This window comes from Typha latifolia, chromosome 4 (genome assembly GCF_019914945.1).
Source record: "Typha latifolia isolate L0001 chromosome 4, TyphaL0001v2, whole genome shotgun sequence".
Classification (NCBI taxonomy): Eukaryota; Viridiplantae; Streptophyta; class Magnoliopsida; order Poales; family Typhaceae; genus Typha; species Typha latifolia.
The window spans coordinates 11979071-11999935 of NC_133089.1; the positions used below are offsets into that span (position 1 = coordinate 11979071).

General features: G+C 35.7%; 2 protein-coding genes across 5 annotated transcripts; one reads left to right on the plus strand and one right to left on the minus strand.

Moving 5' to 3' along the window:
- Positions 1-1145: 1145 nt before the first annotated feature.
- On the plus strand, positions 1146-12379 carry LOC140786493 (zinc finger CCCH domain-containing protein 46). Of its 2 annotated transcripts, none has more exons than XR_012108645.1 (10): positions 1146-1463; positions 2644-2851; positions 5890-5987; positions 6105-6200; positions 6413-6506; positions 6930-7147; positions 7309-7412; positions 8607-8800; positions 10199-10262; positions 11521-12174. XR_012108645.1 is itself a non-coding variant. In XM_073134970.1 (10 exons), exons 1-10 carry the CDS (start codon positions 1420-1422, stop codon positions 11554-11556), a joined length of 1149 nt encoding a protein of 382 aa, XP_072991071.1. In that variant the 5' UTR covers positions 1146-1419; the 3' UTR covers positions 11557-12379. The 2 variants fall into 2 exon arrangements, 1 of the variants encoding a protein (XP_072991071.1); XM_073134970.1 differs by having other exon boundaries at positions 8614-8800; positions 11521-12379.
- Positions 12380-12733: 354 nt separating this feature from the next.
- LOC140786494 (guanine nucleotide-binding protein subunit gamma 2-like) lies at positions 12734-17346 on the minus strand. 3 transcript variants are annotated; one of them, XM_073134973.1, is made up of 5 exons: positions 17190-17346; positions 16924-17090; positions 13496-13548; positions 13358-13402; positions 12734-13234 (listed from the first exon to the last, which is right to left on the minus strand). In XM_073134973.1, the coding sequence occupies exons 2-5, from the start codon at positions 17071-17073 to the stop codon at positions 13132-13134; spliced, it is 351 nt and encodes a 116-aa protein (XP_072991074.1). In that variant the 5' UTR covers positions 17074-17090; positions 17190-17346; the 3' UTR covers positions 12734-13131. The 3 variants fall into 3 exon arrangements, with proteins under 3 accessions (XP_072991074.1, XP_072991073.1, XP_072991072.1); XM_073134972.1 differs by having other exon boundaries at positions 16924-17337; XM_073134971.1 differs by having other exon boundaries at positions 12734-13228; positions 16924-17304.
- Positions 17347-20865: the final 3519 nt, after the last annotated feature.

Genomic DNA, 20865 nt, shown 5'->3' on the forward strand with positions numbered 1-20865 from the left:
AAGAATTAAATAGTAACTAATATATATATATATATATATATATATATTTATATATATTTATAAATTATTAGATAGGAGAGAAGAGGAGAAATAAATATATTACTTATCGATATAAATCTAAGTGATTGTTTACTTGCTATACCATAATAATCATTTACATTTTCTCCAAATGAACAAGGTTTTTCCTCTGTATAGTTAAGAGGGCCTCCAAAAACCCAGACTTTGCATCAAACCGGATATTAATGCATCAATACTGCAACGGGAATACAAATAACCCAATGCTATGACCCTCCTCTCTTTCTTCCATGGAAATATTATAGCTTCAGAGCTCACAATCATGGAAATTTGCATATAACATCCTATTTTTTTAATAAAATTATAGTTTATATCTTATATTTTTATTATTTATAAATCAAATTTTATAATTTAGTAAATATGTGCAGAAAATACTAAGTTATTAGATCTAATAGTTAAACTTAACCAAACATTTAATTTAATTTAACAATATTAAAAATATTAGGAAAATAACCTCAACCAAGTCATACTAAGAGTATTTTAATTATTTTATAAATGATAACATTTTAGTAATTTTAGAAATAAAATATCTCTACTTAATAAAATATTCTTATGGTGTTAATTTAAATCTAACTCAAGGTATTTTCTACACATATTTATTAATTCATAAAGCTCAATTTATAAATAATAAAAATATATGATAAAAATTATAATTTCGTTAAAAAGCAGAGTGTCATATGCAAATTTCTTAATTTTTCTGTCTTTTTACTAACAATTTTTTTTTTAAATTACACTAATATTCCTTGAACTATTTACCTATTTAGACATGTTCCCCCTCACCCCTGACAATGTTAACAAAAAAAATTTAAAATAATCATTTTGTCTTCAATTTTTATTCTCCTCTAAAATGAGGGTAAACTAATTCCTAGATAGTCTAAATTTTTTTAAAAGAAATATCTAACGGCTAACTAAGAAAATAGATACTTTAAAGGTGTTCTTATAGTTAGGGTGACATATATCATAAAAAATAAATAAGGCCATATATGAAAATGTGCAACAATTGAAGGATCTGAGTGTAATTAATTATTTATTTTATCTCCAAAGAAAACCACTCCTTTAGCCCTAGACCAGAAAGAGGGGATCCAATATAAATAACAGGATTCCCGAGCTTGCTTGGAGTAAGGGAATAATAATTTAGGATATCTATCACTTATTCTTCACCTACGCCCACTATTCGCTATTCAGAATCGGAATAAAGTGTTATAACATCAAAAACCTATCCAAGTTACAGTCACCCTCGGGCTTCAGTTTGCTCCCAGCCGAGGCATCTCTCTCCTTTAGTTGTGATCCATATCTTTGTTACTTTTTTTTTTTTTGGGATTTTGGAGCAAGGGGAGTGGGGTTATGAATCGAAGGCAGGAGCCCTGTAGAAACTTTCTGCGCGGCAGGTTGGTAACGTTTGCGTTTAAATGTTTGTTCTCTTCCATTTTCTTTTATCTAATTCTTCTTCTTTCTTCTGGCTCTTCTTTGATTTAGTCGTTCATCTTGCTTCGATTTGATGATACCGCACTAGATGAGTGGAAAAGGAGAAACCTTTCGTCGAATCATGCACTAGAATAGAGATGGAGGGCGGAGGTTGAGATTTCTAATGTGTTCACTGTTGTTCTCCTCCTCCTCTTTGTTAAAGATGATCACGGAAAATAACAAGAGGAGAAACCTTTCGTCGAATCATGCACTAGAATAGAGATGGAGGGCGGAGGTTGAGATTTCTAATGTGTTCACTGTTGTTCTCCTCCTCCTCTTTGTTAAAGATGATCACGGAAAATAACAAGAGGAGAAACCTTTCGTCGAATCATGCACTAGAATAGAGATGGAGGGCGGAGGTTGAGATTTCTAATGTGTTCACTGTTGTTCTCCTCCTCCTCTTTGTTAAAGATGATCACGGAAAATAACAAGAGGAGGACAAGAAATTGCGGAGGATAGGATAGCTGAAATACTTAGGTAGGGAAATGAGTTAGTACGGAAACACATCATGGAAAGTGACCTTTTATGGGAAATAGGAAAACATCCCTGGATGAAGAAAATCTGAATGCAAATTTCATATTGCGGCCGATGCGGTGCAAAGATCTTGAAAGCTTATCTGTTTCAAGGACCTTTTCCCTCTTAATGACTGTCATAAGACTACTTAGCTATGATAAAGTGATTTAATGAAATCAAACGTAAATGCAGAATGGAATTATGTTTGTATAAGCTTATATTATGATTTAAAGGTAGAATATACTGTCATTGGCGAATGTCTGAATTTGCATCTAAATATAGTGAGGCCGCAATGAGAAAGTCTTGATTGTGTTTGAGGATAGACAAGAAATAGTAGGTATTGTCTTGTTGATCACTTCTCTGTGAAGTAGTTGTGCTCTATTAATCATCATTCTGTAAACATCACACCACTTACTATGTTGTTTGCAACAGTTGATTCATATTGTCAGTAACTTAGTACAATCTTGGCATTTATTTTTGCATAATTCATTGGTCATTTTATGCTTTTGTAACTCTGGATTTGCTCAATTTAGGTGGCCCTATCTTTCTTATCCAAACAATAACAAATTATTTTTACGTTTTGCTTTCCAGCTGTAAATATGGAGCACAATGCAAATTTGCACATGTGTCTCAACAGCAGTCGAGGCCAAATGTGTTTGGATTTGGTTCCCAAGGATCCTCGCCTTTTGCACAGACAAGTCAACAACAAAAGCCTAATCCTTTTGGATTTGGGGTGCAAAACAACTCCCAGTTGAAAGGTGAATCAAATTATGGTGCTAAATATCAGAGTCCAGCTAAGGTAGTGATCTTTCAGTTCCATTCTCTCTGTTAGCTGCGGTATTGTGAATGATATTGGTTATTATGGATAGGTGTTATATACTGGTGTTTCGTTATAAAGGTAATTTATTTTATTTTAGAACTAATAGAAGCATGTTTCTAACAGAGGGTGCCACTTAATTGGTTAATAAGATTTTCCACTATGAGCCATGCGGTCATGGGTTTGAAACTTTGAATCACAAAATTGGCCTCTAGCAGAAGGGCAAGATGCTGTAACTGTACATGCTGCCTTCTTTAGATCTTGCATTGGTAGGAACCATATGCAGTGGAGCACCTCTTTTTTCATCATTTGTGAATCCTTGTGCATCTCTCTTTTGATCATATTACTCTTATACTATCATGGGAGTCGGAGTGAGTAGACGTTATTGGTCGTTGTGAACCCTAATCGAGCTTTTGTTGACTTCACTTGGGTGGTTTTTGGTGATGTTTAACTGGTACCTTTAATGCAAATTGATACTTGCTGATATTGAGGTGTGTGGCTTTGATCACCTTTATTGGTTTCAGAACTTGAAATTACTTCAGTGGTTAGTTGATGTATTCTAGTTTACAGTCTCTTTAATCTAGTAATCAGAAATGTGATTGAGGAGCACATATGGGTAAGGATTTATTTTCATTTTGTGAGCTTTGATATCTTTTTGCTTAGAATATGAGCATGTTTATGAAGCAGTTTGGTGATTGATTAGTACATCCATTTTGTTTGGGAAGCTAACAAGTTGTAACAGTTTTTTGTTACATGAGACAAGTATGCTAACTTAGACATCCAGAAATGAAGAAATATAATAGATCATGTCTAACTACTGATCGGTCGTGGCCTTAGACACCACCTACTTGAGGATAGTTGGCCTAAGAATTTTATTGTGAGCTTTGTTGGCCTGAGATGACTTATGTTGGAGGCCGGACTTGATTTGTCAGTAATGGTTTACCTCTCAAGAGCATTCGGAATACCTACAGACTCTAGTTGACCTAAAGCTATCTCAGTATATTGCAGTCAGGTCAATCAGATTGTGTTTGCATTCAAATGGGGAGTCCCAATTTTATTTATGTTGGATCAGTTGGGCTGAGTCTACTCGAGGCTCGCACTCTACCTTTATTTGTGTTGGTGGCCTAGGCCTTGCTACAAAATACTCTTGGGCAAAGGCTTTAATTCCAAATATTAATTTGATGTGGCCTAAGGATGAAACAACATGCTGATATGAAAAAAAGATAAAGAGATACCTAGATCTACTAAGAAAGATAGGGCCATGAATCTCTTTATTTGCCTCTAAGTACTATTTTCATATTAGGAAAAAAATATAATCAAGGTTTGTCGGATCAGCCAGACCCGATCACAATCCATGCCCAATCCCAGTCAAATGACTGGGATCGACCAAGATCGGGATCGACCGGTTTTAATTAAATCGGGCCAAATCCATTATGGATCTGATCTGGATCTAACCTAGTTTTAATTGATGTCCCCAAGTTCTTTCCTTTTCTCTCTTTACTCTTTTCTTCTCACTCTCTCTCTTTCTCTCTCTAACTCCTTTCTCCTTTTCTTCTCACTCTTATTTTTCAATGGAGAGATCTAGCTCTAACGAACTCCGTCGAACTTCGGCGAACTCCAATGAACTATTGTTCATCAAATATTCATTATTTGTAACCATCACATGATTCATATGTTGGTTATTATTCTTCTCAATATCTTCAATATCGTTCTTAGTATTCTTAGACACAAGATCCATATATTGATTATTAAATAATATAATACAATCACTTTTTTGGAGCACGAGATTCTAAACATCATTATTTATAAATTTATGGTGATTATGATGATGACGACCACAGAGAATTACGAGAGTCAGTTCGGTATTCATCGAAGTTTTGATTTTTGAGTAAGTTAGTACATTTTTTTTAATTTTTAGGGCTCATATGTGTTTAATTATTATTTTTTTGTCATGTTTTTTAAATTTTTTAAAAAATTCTGTTTTTTAAATAATATTTGGAATTTCATGTAATTAAAAAAAGTTCGATCCGATTCAGGTAACCGATACGGCTGATTTGGCTAGTCCGGCTGATATGTATCGTTTTTTCGGAAGTCCGATTCGGATCTCAATTTTTCGAACCTTGAATATAATATAACCCACCAAGCTTAAGGAGAAAAAAAATTAAACTTACATATATTGTGGGGACAAAGAAAGTCTGGAATCCACCACAAAAAGAGAGACAAATGAGGTAGGAGAAGAGAAGAGGGAGGAGAAGGGGAGGAAGAATAAATGTCGGATCCTTCACAAAGATATTATTTCAAATTTCCATCCATATGTAGAGATGAAGAAATTATATCGAATTTTATAATTTGATCTTATTCAGATTTCTTTTAATCTAGTATATAACTAAAATGTGACTCTTTTTACTTAAATAACAATTAAATCCTAACAAACTTACCTTACAACAAACTAATAATAATATCTTCTAGATTTTTAGGAGTTTTAATAAAATTGTACACTTTAAAATCAAACCTAACATTTTAGATAAAAATACATCCACAATAAAAAATAAATGAAAAATCTAATTCCCATCATAATTGTGGGACTACAGCCAGTGAATCGGTGAAGTTTCTGATTGGAATTGCTCTTGACAGAATCGTGTGCATGCAGACTGTGATTTAGTTAGTACTGTAATATGCCCAAATTTTGTTTATGTTACTCGTAGAAGAGGCAAATGACCATCTCAAAGAGCATCTTTTTTTCTTTTTCTTTTTTAAAATAAAGAGCATCTGATTACACACACAGGGCAAGCCAATTTGGAGTTAGAGTAATTTTCAAACAACTGGTGTTCTATGAATTAACAGCTTTTTGTGCAGGTTGAGACATATTATTAGAACTATCTAGGCCCATTGGTATCTGGCATTAATTTATAGTATCAAGTCTACTGGGATTTTTCTTGTGTTAATTTAGTTTCCACACTCTATATATTTCCTGTTCATCTTATTTCTAAATAACTGGTATTTGCAATTTCCTGGATCAGCCTTTTGAAAATAAATGGACTCGATCGTCCTCTTTAGCCTCGGCAAATGCAACTTCTTCGAAACAAACTGATGCACAGCTTCAAGCAGCTGTCCATATGTGAGTTTCTATTTGATAATGTAGTCATTAAATATCTCTTTTGTCATTATGCTTCCTTTATATCTCTTGAACAGACTATTGAATAGTTAACCTAAAGAAATCCTTTCTATCTTTTAGATGCACTGATCCTGAATCCTGCAAGCGTCAAATTGCTGAAGATTATAAGAATGAGGCACCCCTTTGGAAACTTACTTGTTATGGCCATAGGAAAAGGTAACCAACGAATTTTAATAAGTGGCTTTTGATACTCGTAATGAATGCTATGATTAATACTGCAACCTCTATATATCCTGATATTTTTCTCTGTTGTACAATACAAAGAATCATAATCAGGACTATTTTACTACTTAAAAATTCCATATTTGTGGTCCCATTTATCTAATGAACGCTATTCTCCCAGCTGAGATATTTATTTTTAATTCCAGTGGTCCATGTGACATTGTTGGTGATGTCAGCTTTGAGGAACTTCGAGCACTTGCGTACGAAGATGCTAGGAAAGGGCTCAGTTTTCAGTCCATTGTGAGATGACTAATCTGCTTCCCTCCTTTTCTTTCCCTTTTATATTCGGAAGGAAATATTTCCTTCTCAGTAACATTTGACTTAGAATATAGAATGGCTATATTGAAATTAGATCTATACTAGTAATGTGCTTTCATACTAGACATATATCTAATCAAGCTGTTTAATTTGCTGACTGCACCTCCTTAGATTGTCGAAAACTTAATGGTGTTTAGTTTACATGGATTTTCGACAAACTTCCATATGCTTTATAATAATATGTGAAAAGCTTGCATTGGTGAGGTACTTATGTCTAATTGAGGAAGGATTAAAGAATTAAAGTTGGCATTGCAGATTATGTTATGTTAATTCAAATCAACATACTACTGAATAAGTATTAATGTATTGCTATACAATCTAATGTGCTTGGTTTTTCTTGTACAGGTCGAAAGAGAGAGAAACCTACTGAATTCTAAGTTGGTTGAATTTGATAATTTGCTCCGCAATCCCTCTGTATCGCAAAGTTCTAAACTTTCTGGGACCAGCCTATTTCCTGGAGCCAAGAGCACCACATCGATAGGGGGTTCTCAAAGTAGTACACCACCTTCATTTTCAAGTTTTAGTCAAATTGCAGCTGCAACTAATCTTGGATCTGGCTTAAGGCAAGTTCTGTTCCTACTTCCAGAAAAAGAAATAAGTACTAGTCTTTCTCAAATATTTTGTGTTCAATGTAGAAATATAGAAGCCATAATGCAGATATGTTGGTTGTATTCTCTGAATTCATTTTTCATCATTCTTTCAAATAGTATTTTTCTTTTTTCAGGACCCCTGCACAAGGAACACCTGATACCACTTTTGGTCAGCCAAGCTTTTTTCAGAAAACCAGCCAAACTCCTGGTGGATCGGAGATGAAATTCGGGACACCAGGTATGATATTGTTGATAGCTGTCCACATACCTGCAATTTTCCCTGTTTCTTCATAGTTTGGTTTGTGCCACTGCTGTTCCTGTCCTTATCAATTTAACTTAATGATGCGTCATTACCATCACATTGTCTGAGACATGGAATCCATTATTGATCTCTTATCGTGCAAGCCAGCTTGTGATTTGGCGGTGTTAAATATAAAATATAAAAATCATTGTTATTAAATAATTTAAGTTTTTAGAGTAGTTAGTATGTTATAATGGGATCAGAACAGAACAAAATTCTGGAGTTCGAATCTTGCCAGGTCTATTGGTCATTTAAATATAAAATATCTACTCATTTAAATTGAGTCTATTTCTTTGGCTTATAAAAAAATCTCAGCCCCAAAGTGAAGGGAAGTGTTAAATATAAAAATATAAAAATCACTATTTTCTAACAAGTTAAGTTTTTAGAGCAATTGATGTGTTAACTGGCAGGTAAATGTTACCTGGACTGGAGAAATCCATGGACTATGGGATTTCTTTTGATGTTCTTGCCAGATATTTTTTTTACTAAGTTGCAAGGTTATGCTAACTACTTACCGCTATGATTGGAGCAGTCATTTCTTTCCTATAGACCTATTGGAAGCATTATTCCATGATATCTCTGTTCTCTCACCAAAATGTCTGACCATCACAGTTAGCTTCAAGAATATTGATACTTATTAGTTGGAGCTTCATCTGTTAATCCACTGTCCAAGAACTTAATGTCTTGAATTTGGGGCTTATTCATCAGTGACATCTCCTGAATACCTATATCTGAAACTATTGTGGTGAGAAGAAAATATTGCCCCTTCTGTAGGAAGAAGTTTGTGGTGAGAAGAAAATGAACCACCAAGCTAAGTATCTGTGCTTCACTTTATGGCTACTTAATATTATGATCAATTAGTCTAACCAGAAAAATGACTTCTGTTGGATTATTAGGATTGTTTCTTAGAAAGTGCCAAAGGGGCATTAGCATTTCAATTTAATCTGCTAATGGGTATATGATATTTTATTACTCTATGTTCTTATTGCATCCATCTTATTTAAAGTTTCATAAGGGAGAACGAGTACATCATTTAAGATCCTATATGCTTTGCTTCTATCCTGAATTAACAAGCAATTCTTTTTTTCCTTCATCGCATATTTTCTCTGGAGTTATTGCTGAGTTATGTAGATTGCAGGCACATTTGGTCAGCCGATGCCAAACCAGCCATCTGGAGGTTTACCAGGCTACAACTTTAATAACAGTGCCAAGGCTACTGGAAATGACCAGCTTCCTTTCTCTCTCGGCCCAACACAATTTAATCAATCATCGAGCTTTCTTGACAAGCCGATAGTTTCAAGTACAGTTCATCAGGCATTTAGCGGGTAAGTTTCTGCACTGCTCTTGAGGTTTTAAATTCTCAAATTTGTGCATTTTTATCTGCATAGAAATTTAACTTAATAACAAGCAGAAAGACTTTTGATGCACAAGTTTGGATGCTCAGATATAAGAAAATGCTTCAGTATTCCATCAACCAACTTATAAATGCTGAATATGAGACATTAAATGCTGACATTTGGGGCTTTTTCCTGGTCATTTACCTTCAACATCCTTTAAAACCTATATTGCTATTGTTGTAATATGTATGATGGGATATCCAATGAAATCAGAACACATGGTCTGCACGAATATGTTGAATTACTCATGTAAGAACAAAATTCACAGAATGGTGGTGCTTCTAGAGCATGTGTTTTAGCAAGATGATATGTTGAATTATTACATGTCTGATATTCTTATCCACCTGATGTGTAAGGAGAAGACTTCTAGTAAGACAACTTCTGTTTATAGTTGTTTTAAATGTTTCATACAACAATAAACCATGCCAGTCAGCCTTCGGTTGGCTACGTTGCGAGTATCAATGTCAGAATGAAGAATAGCATAGTTCTATTGAGTGTTCTTAACACATGTTTCTACCCAGAGACAACATGAGAAGTTGGGGTTGTATCAAATGTAAGTGTACTATAGTTTCTATTTAAATATATATTGGGATTAGCAAGGGCCATAAAATAACTTTAGGTCCATATTTGAGTTTTACTATTTATGAAGGGCCATGTTTTGGGTTATGGGCCCTTTGATTAATAATATTAACAATATTTAGTTGGATCAGTATTTTGCATAACAGTTGATGAAAAATTACACAACAATTTCCACTTAGAACTATGGGATCTATTCATTTGTTTTTGTTTTTGTTTTGTGTTTTTTTCATATTTCTTTTGTTAAGAAAATATCAAAATAGAAACTGTTGAAAGTTGAAACCAGCCCTGAAACTGCCTAAATAGCTGAAACATCAATATTTTTGTGGGGAGCGAAACAGAAACTGAGATTTGGCTGCTTTTTTCTAAGCAGAAACATCAATACTTTGCCTATCCCTCCAATCCAGATGTTTGTAACAAGAAAAGGTTTGACTGCTTTTCAAAACATTGGCTTCCTAATTTTAACTAATTATTGAATGAGATTCTGTCAATCAATTATCAGTGTTCTTTGATCTGCAAATGAAAGAAAGTAATTATCACATTAGCATGATCAAGTCTCAGAAATGCTTCAATATTTCATTATTTCTTCTTACACATTTTGAAATTTCCTTCTTCCTCGTTTATTTTCTCTGGACAGTAATCAATCATGTACTGATTTTCTTTTTGTTTTGTTTTGAATATCATGTACTGACCATAGTTGGGAAATTTTACTTTATGTTGTTAGTTTCTGCTTACCTATTTCTGCAACAGGGAGCAGCAAGAGGAAGGTCAAGATGACAGTATCTGGTTAAAGGAAGAATGGGCAATTGGAGAGGTATGAATTATTTCCTGTTAGGGCTTTGAGTTTGGAATGGACCTGTCAATGCATTAGGATAAGAAAGAAGAAGAAGGATTAGTACTTGGACTTGCTCTGAAAGGCCTCATGGCCTTTGACCCATCATGTGACAGAAGAGAGCTTCTTTTCTCTTCACCTCTTAAATGCTAAAACCATGTATTCATTAGAGAGGTATTTATACAAAGGTTAAAGTGCGAAGCCTTAGGAAAGGGAATATATGTTGGCATTAAATACTTTTGGGTTGTTTCCATGGCTTGAACCTGTGACCTCTTATATGCAAGGGGCATGCCTTATCGTCACACTAAGTGAAACACTTTTGAAACATGGATATGTCTATAGTTTAGCCACATCATATCGAGAAAGGATTTTAAAAAGGTTACATGCAAAAACCATATATTTTGAGTGGTATACATGCAAATAAGAAATTTTGCAAGGAATGTCTGCAAAATACCCAATAAAATACATGAATACACAAATATATATTTTATATAGAGAGGCTTATATGTAAACATACACAAGTATAAGTATATTTGTATGCTGTATCCTTAGCATATCTAACTGTATCATGCATATCCATTTCCATATTTCATAGCCTCCCATGAGTCCCATCTTTTCTTTACTAATAAGGTGTGAATGAGAAGTTGAGAACTCTCAATTGCATAGGTTAAGAAAGACCTTATCCACATAGTTATCCTAAAAGCTTAACTATTAATTAGTTAACTCAAAATATATAACCTCACTGTTAAATCAAGCCTAAGTGTTAAGAGTTATGAAGTGCATGAAAGTAAATTATTAGAAAAATTTCTAATAGCAATAATTTATATCCTAAGTTTAATTGTCAATCAAGGACCAATTAATGTCTTTCTAATAGATTCTCGTCATAAAAGATGTTGGGCTGCTCAAATTGTGTTTCTCTGTCATGCAGGTTAAATAGGCCATGGTACTTGTGAGTTAATATTAGAAATAAGTGAACTTTTGGTATTCAGCTTGTGTTTATTATATATGGTTGACTCCATCAGTTTGCTAATAATACAAAGATCATAAGATCATTGCAACCAGTTCTAAATATTCACCAATCTATGGAGATGGTCATATAACGCTCATGTTTTCATGGACCATTCCTTTGCTCCTTTTTAGTCCATGTGGATTGTCATTGATAACTATATTATCATCTTTAGATTTTTATATGCCATTAAAATTGTCTTAACACTTGGTGAAATATGGACCAAATTTTCAGATACCTGAACGAGAACCACCCATGAGATACTGTTAAAGAATTCACCAATGCTCTAGTTGAAGAAGAAGTGACATCTCCTTACATAGACATTGTTGGAAAGCTTGCTCATTGCACAATCTTCCAATTATTGTCTTATGAGATGTTTTCCTGAGTTGAATTTCTACCTTCATTCAAAAGATTTTAATTTCAGAAGTGGAGATTCAGTAGCTTTGGAAAATGGAAATATTGGGCTCTTTAGCTCTCTTGAGAAGACTTCCATAGGTTGCAGGCTCTAGGAGCAAAAACATTCGAGGTCTGCTCTCCAGTGAGCAATCAGAGAATGAATTGACTGAATTCAGCAAGCATCACAACATGCAAGGAATACAGTGTTGAGAGTCAGATCAACCGGCGATTATCCATTCCCTTTAAAAGAAAAGGGTGAGGGAAAGGAGCATTTTGGTAGTTCTTTAACCTTAGAAAACAAACAAGTATGCAGAACCCTGTTGTTGCATGTTGAGGCCTTGTGAATTTCTGCAGAAAATGGATTGGCCTATGGCTGCAGAATCCTGTGCACCTCTTCCTGTAAAACGAGCATTTCCTCGGTGGCATTCTTTCTGAAAGGTTCGGATGTTAGTGTTTGTTTACACATTAAACATTGAAGCTTCAAGGTTTTCATATTTAGCCCACTTTCTATAGTGCTGGTGCATATTAAGAGAGTGAGAATAGTTGAAAAGCCATCTTGTGCTCAATGTACCTTGCACGAAGAGTCACCGTTGGTTGTTTTCTCCATCGTTTCGTGAGAAAAAGCATGTTGGAAACTTAAATTGCTTTTTTGCACTCTTCTGACACTAGGAAACTTAAATCATTCTTTGTTCCTTAATGTTCTGCTGCTTGCTCGTGTTCTTTGATTAATTCTACATATTAAATATTTGTTCTAATCTCTCCTGATTGATATTGAATAAGATACATCCGTCACCTTGGAATCCAACCTAGTCTGCCTTAAGCCTAAAACATTTGTTTCCATAAAGACTTTTTCTATTAATCATTTAAGAAAAACAAATCAGACTTCAGTCTTGATCTGAGATATATCTTGCAATCCGATGACGAAGAGTTCACCTCATTTATTTGATCGAGTACAACGATTTCTTTATGAGATAATATTTGAACACTAAACAATAACCAATCACAAAAAGCTACATGAAGCTAGCTCCTCTCTGTACAATGTACGCAGATCTGACAGACCCCAAATAACTGGGTAGAAGTTCCATTCCTTCATATCAAACAAAATATGCATGCTGTCCAAAGAAACAATTGGGTAGAAGTTGCATCAGCAGTTCTTCAGTATCATGAGAATTAATGAACTGTAGATTAAAACATGTTACAATGATTCTCCACAAAACAACACCATTTTTTTTTCCCAACCAAAGACCTAATAAGAGTGGAATTTTCACATACACATATCCTGTAATAACAACAACAGGCTCCTGAGTAATTCTGTACCGAGAAAAGTGATCCAGTTGTAGAAATAATCTGTTACAGAGACATCCGAGTAGAGTAATAACCTTAACCAGCATCAACTAGTCACCTGTACATTTTGCATAGTTTCTATCAACTGTTTTCCAGAGACCAACATCAGGAAAAATCAGAACTTTTGTTCGTCCACCATTTGCGGCTATGAGAGCTACGAACACGCCGGAACCACCTGTCCCAAGAAGCATCTTCCGGGCCGCTGCAGCTGCCAAAATATCAATAGAGATATGCAAAAGCATCACCAATATTGTAAAGGTGAAGAAAAGATTACAGCAAGCTGCTAAAAATCAACAATTCACATAACAAATGGGTCGAGCCGAGTACTCACACAGGAAGAAGAGCATCAGGTTTGCCTTCCATACCTAAGAGAACTCTGCAGATTCAAACAATGATAAATAGGTATTACCTGATTGTGGTTCTAAATTATGCAATACAAAGACCCAGACAGAACATAAGGTTAACTTACTCCTTGCATGCTGCTGAAGAAGGTTCCATTGTTTCTAGTTCATTTAGCTCGCCCTACAAGGAAAGCAAAAGAGCATACTTTTGTCAAGGGATCATGGCCGACTACATGATAAAAATATAGTTGAAAAAAGAGTGCACCAACTCCCACATTCTAAAAGTTATAGAAAGAAAAAGGATTATTTGATCCACCTTTTTCAAACTTACTATATGTGGAGTGAATTCCCATTTTTATTTTACAATGCACTCACCAATATATATTATGTTTTGCACATAAATCTCCTTAACAGTTAAAGTAAAACAAAGAAAAGTTCAACTTGCAGCAGAGAGCTGATACTATAAAATTCTTGAAGTACCTTGATTTTGGTTAGTACTTAGTAGACAGTTTAGAATGATAAGGATGAACTATGGCTGAGAGTTTCCATTTGAAACATGGTAGGCAGGTCAAAAACCAACTAGATGTAAACTAGTTGTGGACTTTGTTTGCATACAGGTATGCAACTTATCCTTCCAGCTTCAACCACTCTTGAAGACACAATCTAAATAAGAAATTAGGCTTGATCAAAACTGACACAGTTATAACAAACATAGAGAATATACTGATGAACAATGAAATTCTCAGGACCCATTACAGTTCTCAATGTATATAGGAAATTTCAGTTTTTCTATATAAAAATGCATGTTGTGTGCTTGTGTATGAGCTCATCTATGTTAGTGTATAGTCCAAAAGACACCTAGTCAAATACATCTTTTTCATACTAGAATAGTAGATAAAGTAACATGTAATGTAAAGTAACGCTATATTGTAAAGGGGTGCAACTGCACAACATATGCTAATGGTGTTATACGTAATGCTCTACGAAATGATAACCTAAAAACTGATTGGAAAGGAGAAGTTAAAAGAATTCACGATGAAGAGAAGAATGGAATTAATGATTGATGATCAACCTTGGCATGTTTGATGTCAGTTCGAGGCTAACTGCTATTTCAGTTAGAGCTTAATTTTGACCCTCTTTCAAGTGAGTCCAAACACAATCCACTTATAACGATAGTTGGAAAATTCAAATCAAACTTAAAAAACAAGCCTGTCCAAGCTCAAATTTAAGCATGAATTTGGCTTGAATCAATCTAATTCAAGCTTGAGTTTGTAAACCTTGCATTATATCAAACTTAAATCAAATAAAGCTCAAAAGGGTACCTAATGTTGTATCAGGATTCAGCGTAAAGTCCTTGCTTGGTAGCATTGTTTATAGAATAAGTAAAACTGTTTAACACAGGAATACATGAGATGTGTTATTTGTTGATGATGATGTCTTAATTGATGAATCTAAAGTAGGATTCTTTACTAAGAAGAATTTTAGTAGGCCAAGATCAAGTATATGGACTCAATTTATAAAGGAATCAAGATGGAAAAAGGATCATAAGTTAAATTGCTAATTGAAATGGAAAGGGTCTCTATTTTGTATTCTTAATTGTCTTATACTCCTTAAACTGAGAATTATAGGATAGCTAATATTTCAACATCACTTTAAAGATCAGAATATTGGGCAACTAGAAAATAACATATTTAAATATTGTGCCTCCAAGATGACAATGTTAAGGCGAATAAGTTGAGTTGTTCTAAGAGAAAAAGTAATTATAATATCAAACAGAAGTTAAGAGTAGCACCCTTAGAGGATAAGTTGCATGAAAATCAATTAAAATGGTTCCATCATGTCTAATGGAGAATAGATAATGCAACAATAAAGAGTGAATTCATTCAAGTAAAGTGTTCCTTATAGGGGAAAAGAAAAACCAAATGATATGTGGGAGAAAATTAGTAAGCAAAGAATGACAGCACTTGCTTTGATGCAAAACCTTGTCTAACTAGTAACTAATAGAGGATTATCAATATAGCTAACTCCATGTAGTGGGGATAAAAAACCAAAAGTATAATTTCAATTACAGATAATCCTCCAAGATTTATCTAAACCGGTCCCTATGCAGAGAGCTCCAATTACATTCTCACATGACATATACAATTGTTGGCATAAATAAAAATAACCAGCTACAATGGAATCACAACACTATTATTGGGATCACAACAAAAAAAGAAAATATAAATCGATGTCTACTGTCCACTCTCTTTACAGGAAAATACAAGTTGAAGGGATTGGTGTTGTGGCCATACCAGTGCACAAGGAACATGGTAAGATATGGGCATGAGTACATTTTATGTATATATATATCCATGAAGTTGTAAAAGAGGAAGGAGTACATATTACAATGGGAAGTTAATATTTAAAAAGCAAATAAGGAGGATAATTTTTGACCCATGTGTAAAGAAAATTTAAAACCTGTCACCTCTGCTAATAAGTAGGAACTATAAGTTTTCACGTTAGAAAATAGCATCTAGCGAATTGCCATAAACCAAAATTCATATGTTTGTGAAGTCCATTATGTATCACCAAAAGATAGATTCGTCAGTAGATCCAGTGCACTACTCAAATGATAAAGTTAATAAATAAATGACTAATAACTCGATCACAACTTCAATGTAAGAAAAACCAAATTAAAATTAAATCACACGCATTTAGCTAATCATTTGGGAGGCTATTGAAGTTCACAAGCACGACAACAAACATTTACGCAGAAATGAGATTACATAAACAAATCGTATTACATTATTCATGAGTTCTAATTAAATTTGTATAACATCTTAATTCCAAGTAGATGAAAGCACTTCAGTGTTTCATTTAATTACTTCAAGAGCACTACTACAGAATTTGTGTAAACAATTAATACAATGGGGGCACATTTACCTTTTTCAATTCGGTTACATCAGATGATAGTGCATTAGCATAGCTTGAGATAATGCTTTTGGGTACGTGAAGCATTTCCCTTAGTCAAAAAACATCAAAGATGATAAGAAATCAAAGACCCATATTCTTCCCACCGAAGAATTCAAACACCGTAACCCACTTCACAAATAATCTAACTTCAACCTGCTTAAAATGCTTAGGCATACATGGCCAAGAAGGCATCACTTATGTGGCTTCAAACAGCCATCTAGAGAGCTGCAAGAAGCTTAACAAGCAACCTGCAGAGCAGCAGATCTATAAAAAACGTATTTGGCCTCGAGGCCAATAAATGCTTCCAAGTCATTGATCATATAAAAGATTGAGGGAAAAAATCAACCAATTCGGCATTTCCTTGATGAATAGAATCATCAGTAGGAGAAATTCAATAAATATGATATTCTTTTTCAGAATTTCAAATGTCGCAGATCGCAATCACGTCCCAGTATCCAAATCCGCCTTATTAGAAAAGACAATAAAATAAAATAAAACTTCGAACAAACAGGGCAAGTCGGATTTTTTTACTCCTTTTTATCTTGCAATCAACAAAATTTATGGGAAACTTGCCAAGACAGAAAGGGAGAGAGAGAGAGACCTGAAGGGCTTGGATCTCTTGCTCAAGGCGGGAAATGGCGGCGGTCAACCGATGCTTCCCAAGAAAACCCACCGACCTCGGTAGCACTCCACCACCACCACCATCACCTCCTCCCCCTCCTTCTCTCGGCTCTTCAGCCCTCGTCGTCATCTCAAACGCCCTCTTCCCTACTCGGATCTTTTTTCTATTTAGTTGGTGATTCTTTTTATATATATAGATATATATATATTTTATTTTGTTGATCATAGTAGAGTGATCATTCTAACCTTTTTTCTCTTTTCCTTTTGTGACTAAGGGTCAAGTGGAGAAAGGATGGAAAGAAAGGACAGCAGCAGCAGGAGCATCGAAGAAGGAGAAGAAGGGATTTTCGAGCGATAGACCGGTCAAAGGCTATGGCTTGTTCGTACAAGATTTACCGTAGTTAGAGCATTCTCATCAGTTATTACTTATTAGAGGAGGACAAAGAACTACTCCTTTTTTGTTTTTAACTACAATTAATTAATTTCTTTTGGGTGATCTCTGCAAAGGCAATTTGCAGCAAGCTCCTCAATTATTGAATAGGCAATAATAGGCCTCTCAATTATCCGATTATAATTTTGAATATTTTTACTAATTTAACTCTAATAAAATTTAAAAAGACTGTCGTGTCCTCAAACTGCTTACATCATTACCTCCTTTATTAATTTCGACCTAACAAACTAAAATAAAGATGCGTTTTTCTCTTTAGCGTGTGATAGGCTACCAAACAATTCCTTCAAGATCTAAATTTATTATAAGAAACAGTCCGCGCAACTGAGTAAAAATATTCATAAAATATTTTTCAGTAGTTAAAAAATTACGAAACTAAGTGGAATCGATAAATAACTCCTTGATCTATGTTTTTCGTATTTACGCCATTCGCAAATTCGAACTGAAACTGGGACGAAAATATGATATATTGCGGATGATAGTGGTGGAGACAGGCGGAGTGGAAGTTAGGGTTATGAATGATAATGGAGATGAGGGTGGATGGGTGGTGTTTTTTAAGGGATAAAGACGAAGGAGAAGAAGTGGTCGAGATCCCAAAGAAGGGGGAGGACTCGATAGATAAAGGAGATTAGAAGTTAGGAGAAACCTTGCCAACGGTAGATGTGGTAGGTTGGTGAAGAGGGAGGAGGGAGATTAGGATAGAGAGAAGATAAAGAGACAAGAAACCAATAATCCAATAGCATAATGAATTTAGCTGCCATCCACATATTTATAGATGCTAGCCAATAAATCATAATAACAATAAGTAACCTTAATTCTAGAGGATTCCCACCGATCGCGTTCGAACGTACAAAAAGTGTTCTCTATATGTGTGAATGCAATGCAGGCGTTCAAACACGGCGTTTGAACGCGCTCGACCGCATTTGAATGTGTATTTCGCGTTCTTTGTATTTGCGAACCTGATGCAAGCGTTCGCAAGGGTGTTCGAACACGACCCCTCCTGTATTCGAACGCGACCTACATGAATTTTATTTTAATAAAAATAATTAACTAATGCAATAAGAAAAGATCCTAACTAAATGTATCAGACCACCACGCTTCCCCCATCTTCCCCTCAAGGTGAAAAGTCGGAGAAACGCTCCAAAATGTCAGTCTCTAGCTCCCATGTCACCTCATCGGATGATTTGCCAAGCCATTCGACTAGAATCTCCATCTCTAATTTGGTACCATGACGTCGTTAGCGCCTAGCAAGTATTCGAACTAGCTCTATGATCTCTGTCTTCTCCAATGGCTCCAGTAGAGTTGATCCAATGACCTCATGATCTCTAATGCGCTCCCTCAGTAATGAAACATGGAAGACAGGATGCACTCTCGACCCCGGAGGGAGCTCCAAACGATATGCAACCGGACCGATATGCTCTAACACCCGAAATGGACCAAAGTAGCGATGTGCTAACTTTTGGTTATGCATCGGATGCAAGGTCACCTGTCGATACGGTTGTACCCTCACAAACACCCAACTGCTGATGTCGAACTCCTGCTCCCGATGGCTACGATCATAAACTTGCTTCATATGATTTTGAGCAAGTTTAAGATGGGCACGCAACCTTCTCAATGTGGCGTCCCTATCCATCAAGGCTAAGTCCACCTTCGTCTAATCTACAGATGCCACTGGATCATAAGCGTGTAATGTTGGAGCTGTGCATCTATACATTGCCTCAAATGGAGTCATGTCAGTACTGCTGTGGTAGGTGGTGTTGTAAGACCACTTCACCCACGGTAAAAACTCCAACCATCGTCTCGGCATCTCTCCAACAAAGCACCTCAAGTACTGCTCAATGTCTCGATTGACCACCTCGGTTTGGCTGTCCATCTTTGGATGGTAGGCCGAACTGAAAATCAATCGAGTCCCTTGTAATCTGAAAAACTCTATCCAAAATTCGCTTATAAATACACAATCACGATCTGAGACCACCTCGGTTTGACTGTCCATTCGTGGATGGTAGGCCGAACTAAAGTTCAATCGAGTCCCTTGCAATATGAAAAACTCCGTCCAAAACTTGCTTATAAATACACAATCACGATATGAGACAATTGCACGTGGCATGCCATATAACCGAGCAACATCTCTCACAAAAATTTCAACCATGAACTTGGCTCAAAATGGATGTGACAATACTGAAAAGTATGCATTCTTGCTCAATCTGTCAACCACTACAAAAATAACGGAATAACCATGTACCAGCGGAAGACCCTATATGAAATTGATAGAAATATCTTCCCAAACACGGTCCGATATAAGTAAAGGCTAAAGTAATCCGGTCAGTTTCAATGTGGTTGCCTTAGCCCTTTGATAGACTTCGCAAGCACGGATAAAGCTCCTCACATCCCGTCTCAATCCTGGCCACGTGCAACTCTAAGATATCCTCATATAAGTCCTCAAGACACCCTCATGACCAGCCTTTAGAGTTTGGTGGAAGTGCTCTAATAATTTCTGCCGCAATCCTTCATTTGCGGGCACCCGAATGCATCCGCAGTCCAGGAGCAAACCGCCTCAATTCTCCAACTCTAGATAGTGCTCCGGATCATCCAACACCTCCTACAATAATCTAAAAACATCTGGGTTAGATGTACATGCATACCTCAGCTCGTCAAGGAAGGGAATGGTAGGAGAATAATAGGCTGCAAGCTCGACGGTATTGGGTTGGCGCGGTAGTGCATTCGCCGCTCTATTTTCCGTTCCCTTCTTGTATTATATTTCATAATCATATCCTAGCAATTTTGTGACCCATCTTTGCTGTGCCGAAGTGTGTATACGCTGTCTCATAAAGTATGGAAGGCTCCTTTAATTGGTTTGGATAATGAATCGCCTAAGGCATCCACTTAGTCACCGCATGCAGAAATCTCTCTCTCATAAGTAGATAAATGCTGAGATTTTTGTAATAAAGCCTTGCTAAGATAGACAATGAGACGTTCTCTCTACATTAGTACAACTCCTATGCCAACACCCGATGCATCACATTCCACAATGAACTCTTTGGTGAAGTTCGGTAGCGCCAGAACGGGCGCCGTTGTCATTGCTATTTTTAGTGTTTCAAAGGTTGTAGTGGCTTCATCTGTCCATCTTAAAAAGTCTTTCTTCAATAAAGAAGTGAGAGGAGCAGCGATCTTGCCATACCCCGCGATGAAGCGGCGATAATATCCGATCAGCCCCAAAAATCCTCGCAATCCTGTGATGGTAGTAGGAATAGGCCAAGCGGTCATGCATGCTACCTTTTGAGGATCCACCGGTACACCTTTCGCTTAGATGATGTAGCCTAAATACTCCACTTGTGGCACTCCCCACAGGCACTTGGACTTTTTGATCTTCAATTGGTTTTGCTTCAACAAATTCAGGCACATCCTCCAAATGCCACCAATACTCAAATTCAGTCTTGCTATACACCAAAATGTCATAAGAAAATATCAAGATAT

Coding starts and splice junctions, on each gene's coding strand:
- LOC140786494 (XM_073134972.1), bottom strand. CDS start 17,169: ATGATCAACAAAATAAAATATATATATATCTATATATATAAAAAGAAT. Junction 13,549..16,923: donor AAGAGATCCAAGCCCTTCAG/GTCTCTCTCTCT, acceptor CTTTCCTTGTAG/GGCGAGCTAAATGAACTAGA. Junction 13,403..13,495: donor TCTTCAGCAGCATGCAAGGA/GTAAGTTAACCT, acceptor TTGAATCTGCAG/AGTTCTCTTAGGTATGGAAG.
- LOC140786493 (XM_073134970.1), top strand. CDS start 1,420: ATGAATCGAAGGCAGGAGCCCTGTAGAAACTTTCTGCGCGGCAG. Junction 1,464..2,643: donor AGAAACTTTCTGCGCGGCAG/GTTGGTAACGTT, acceptor TTTGCTTTCCAG/CTGTAAATATGGAGCACAAT. Junction 7,148..7,308: donor AATCTTGGATCTGGCTTAAG/GCAAGTTCTGTT, acceptor TTCTTTTTTCAG/GACCCCTGCACAAGGAACAC.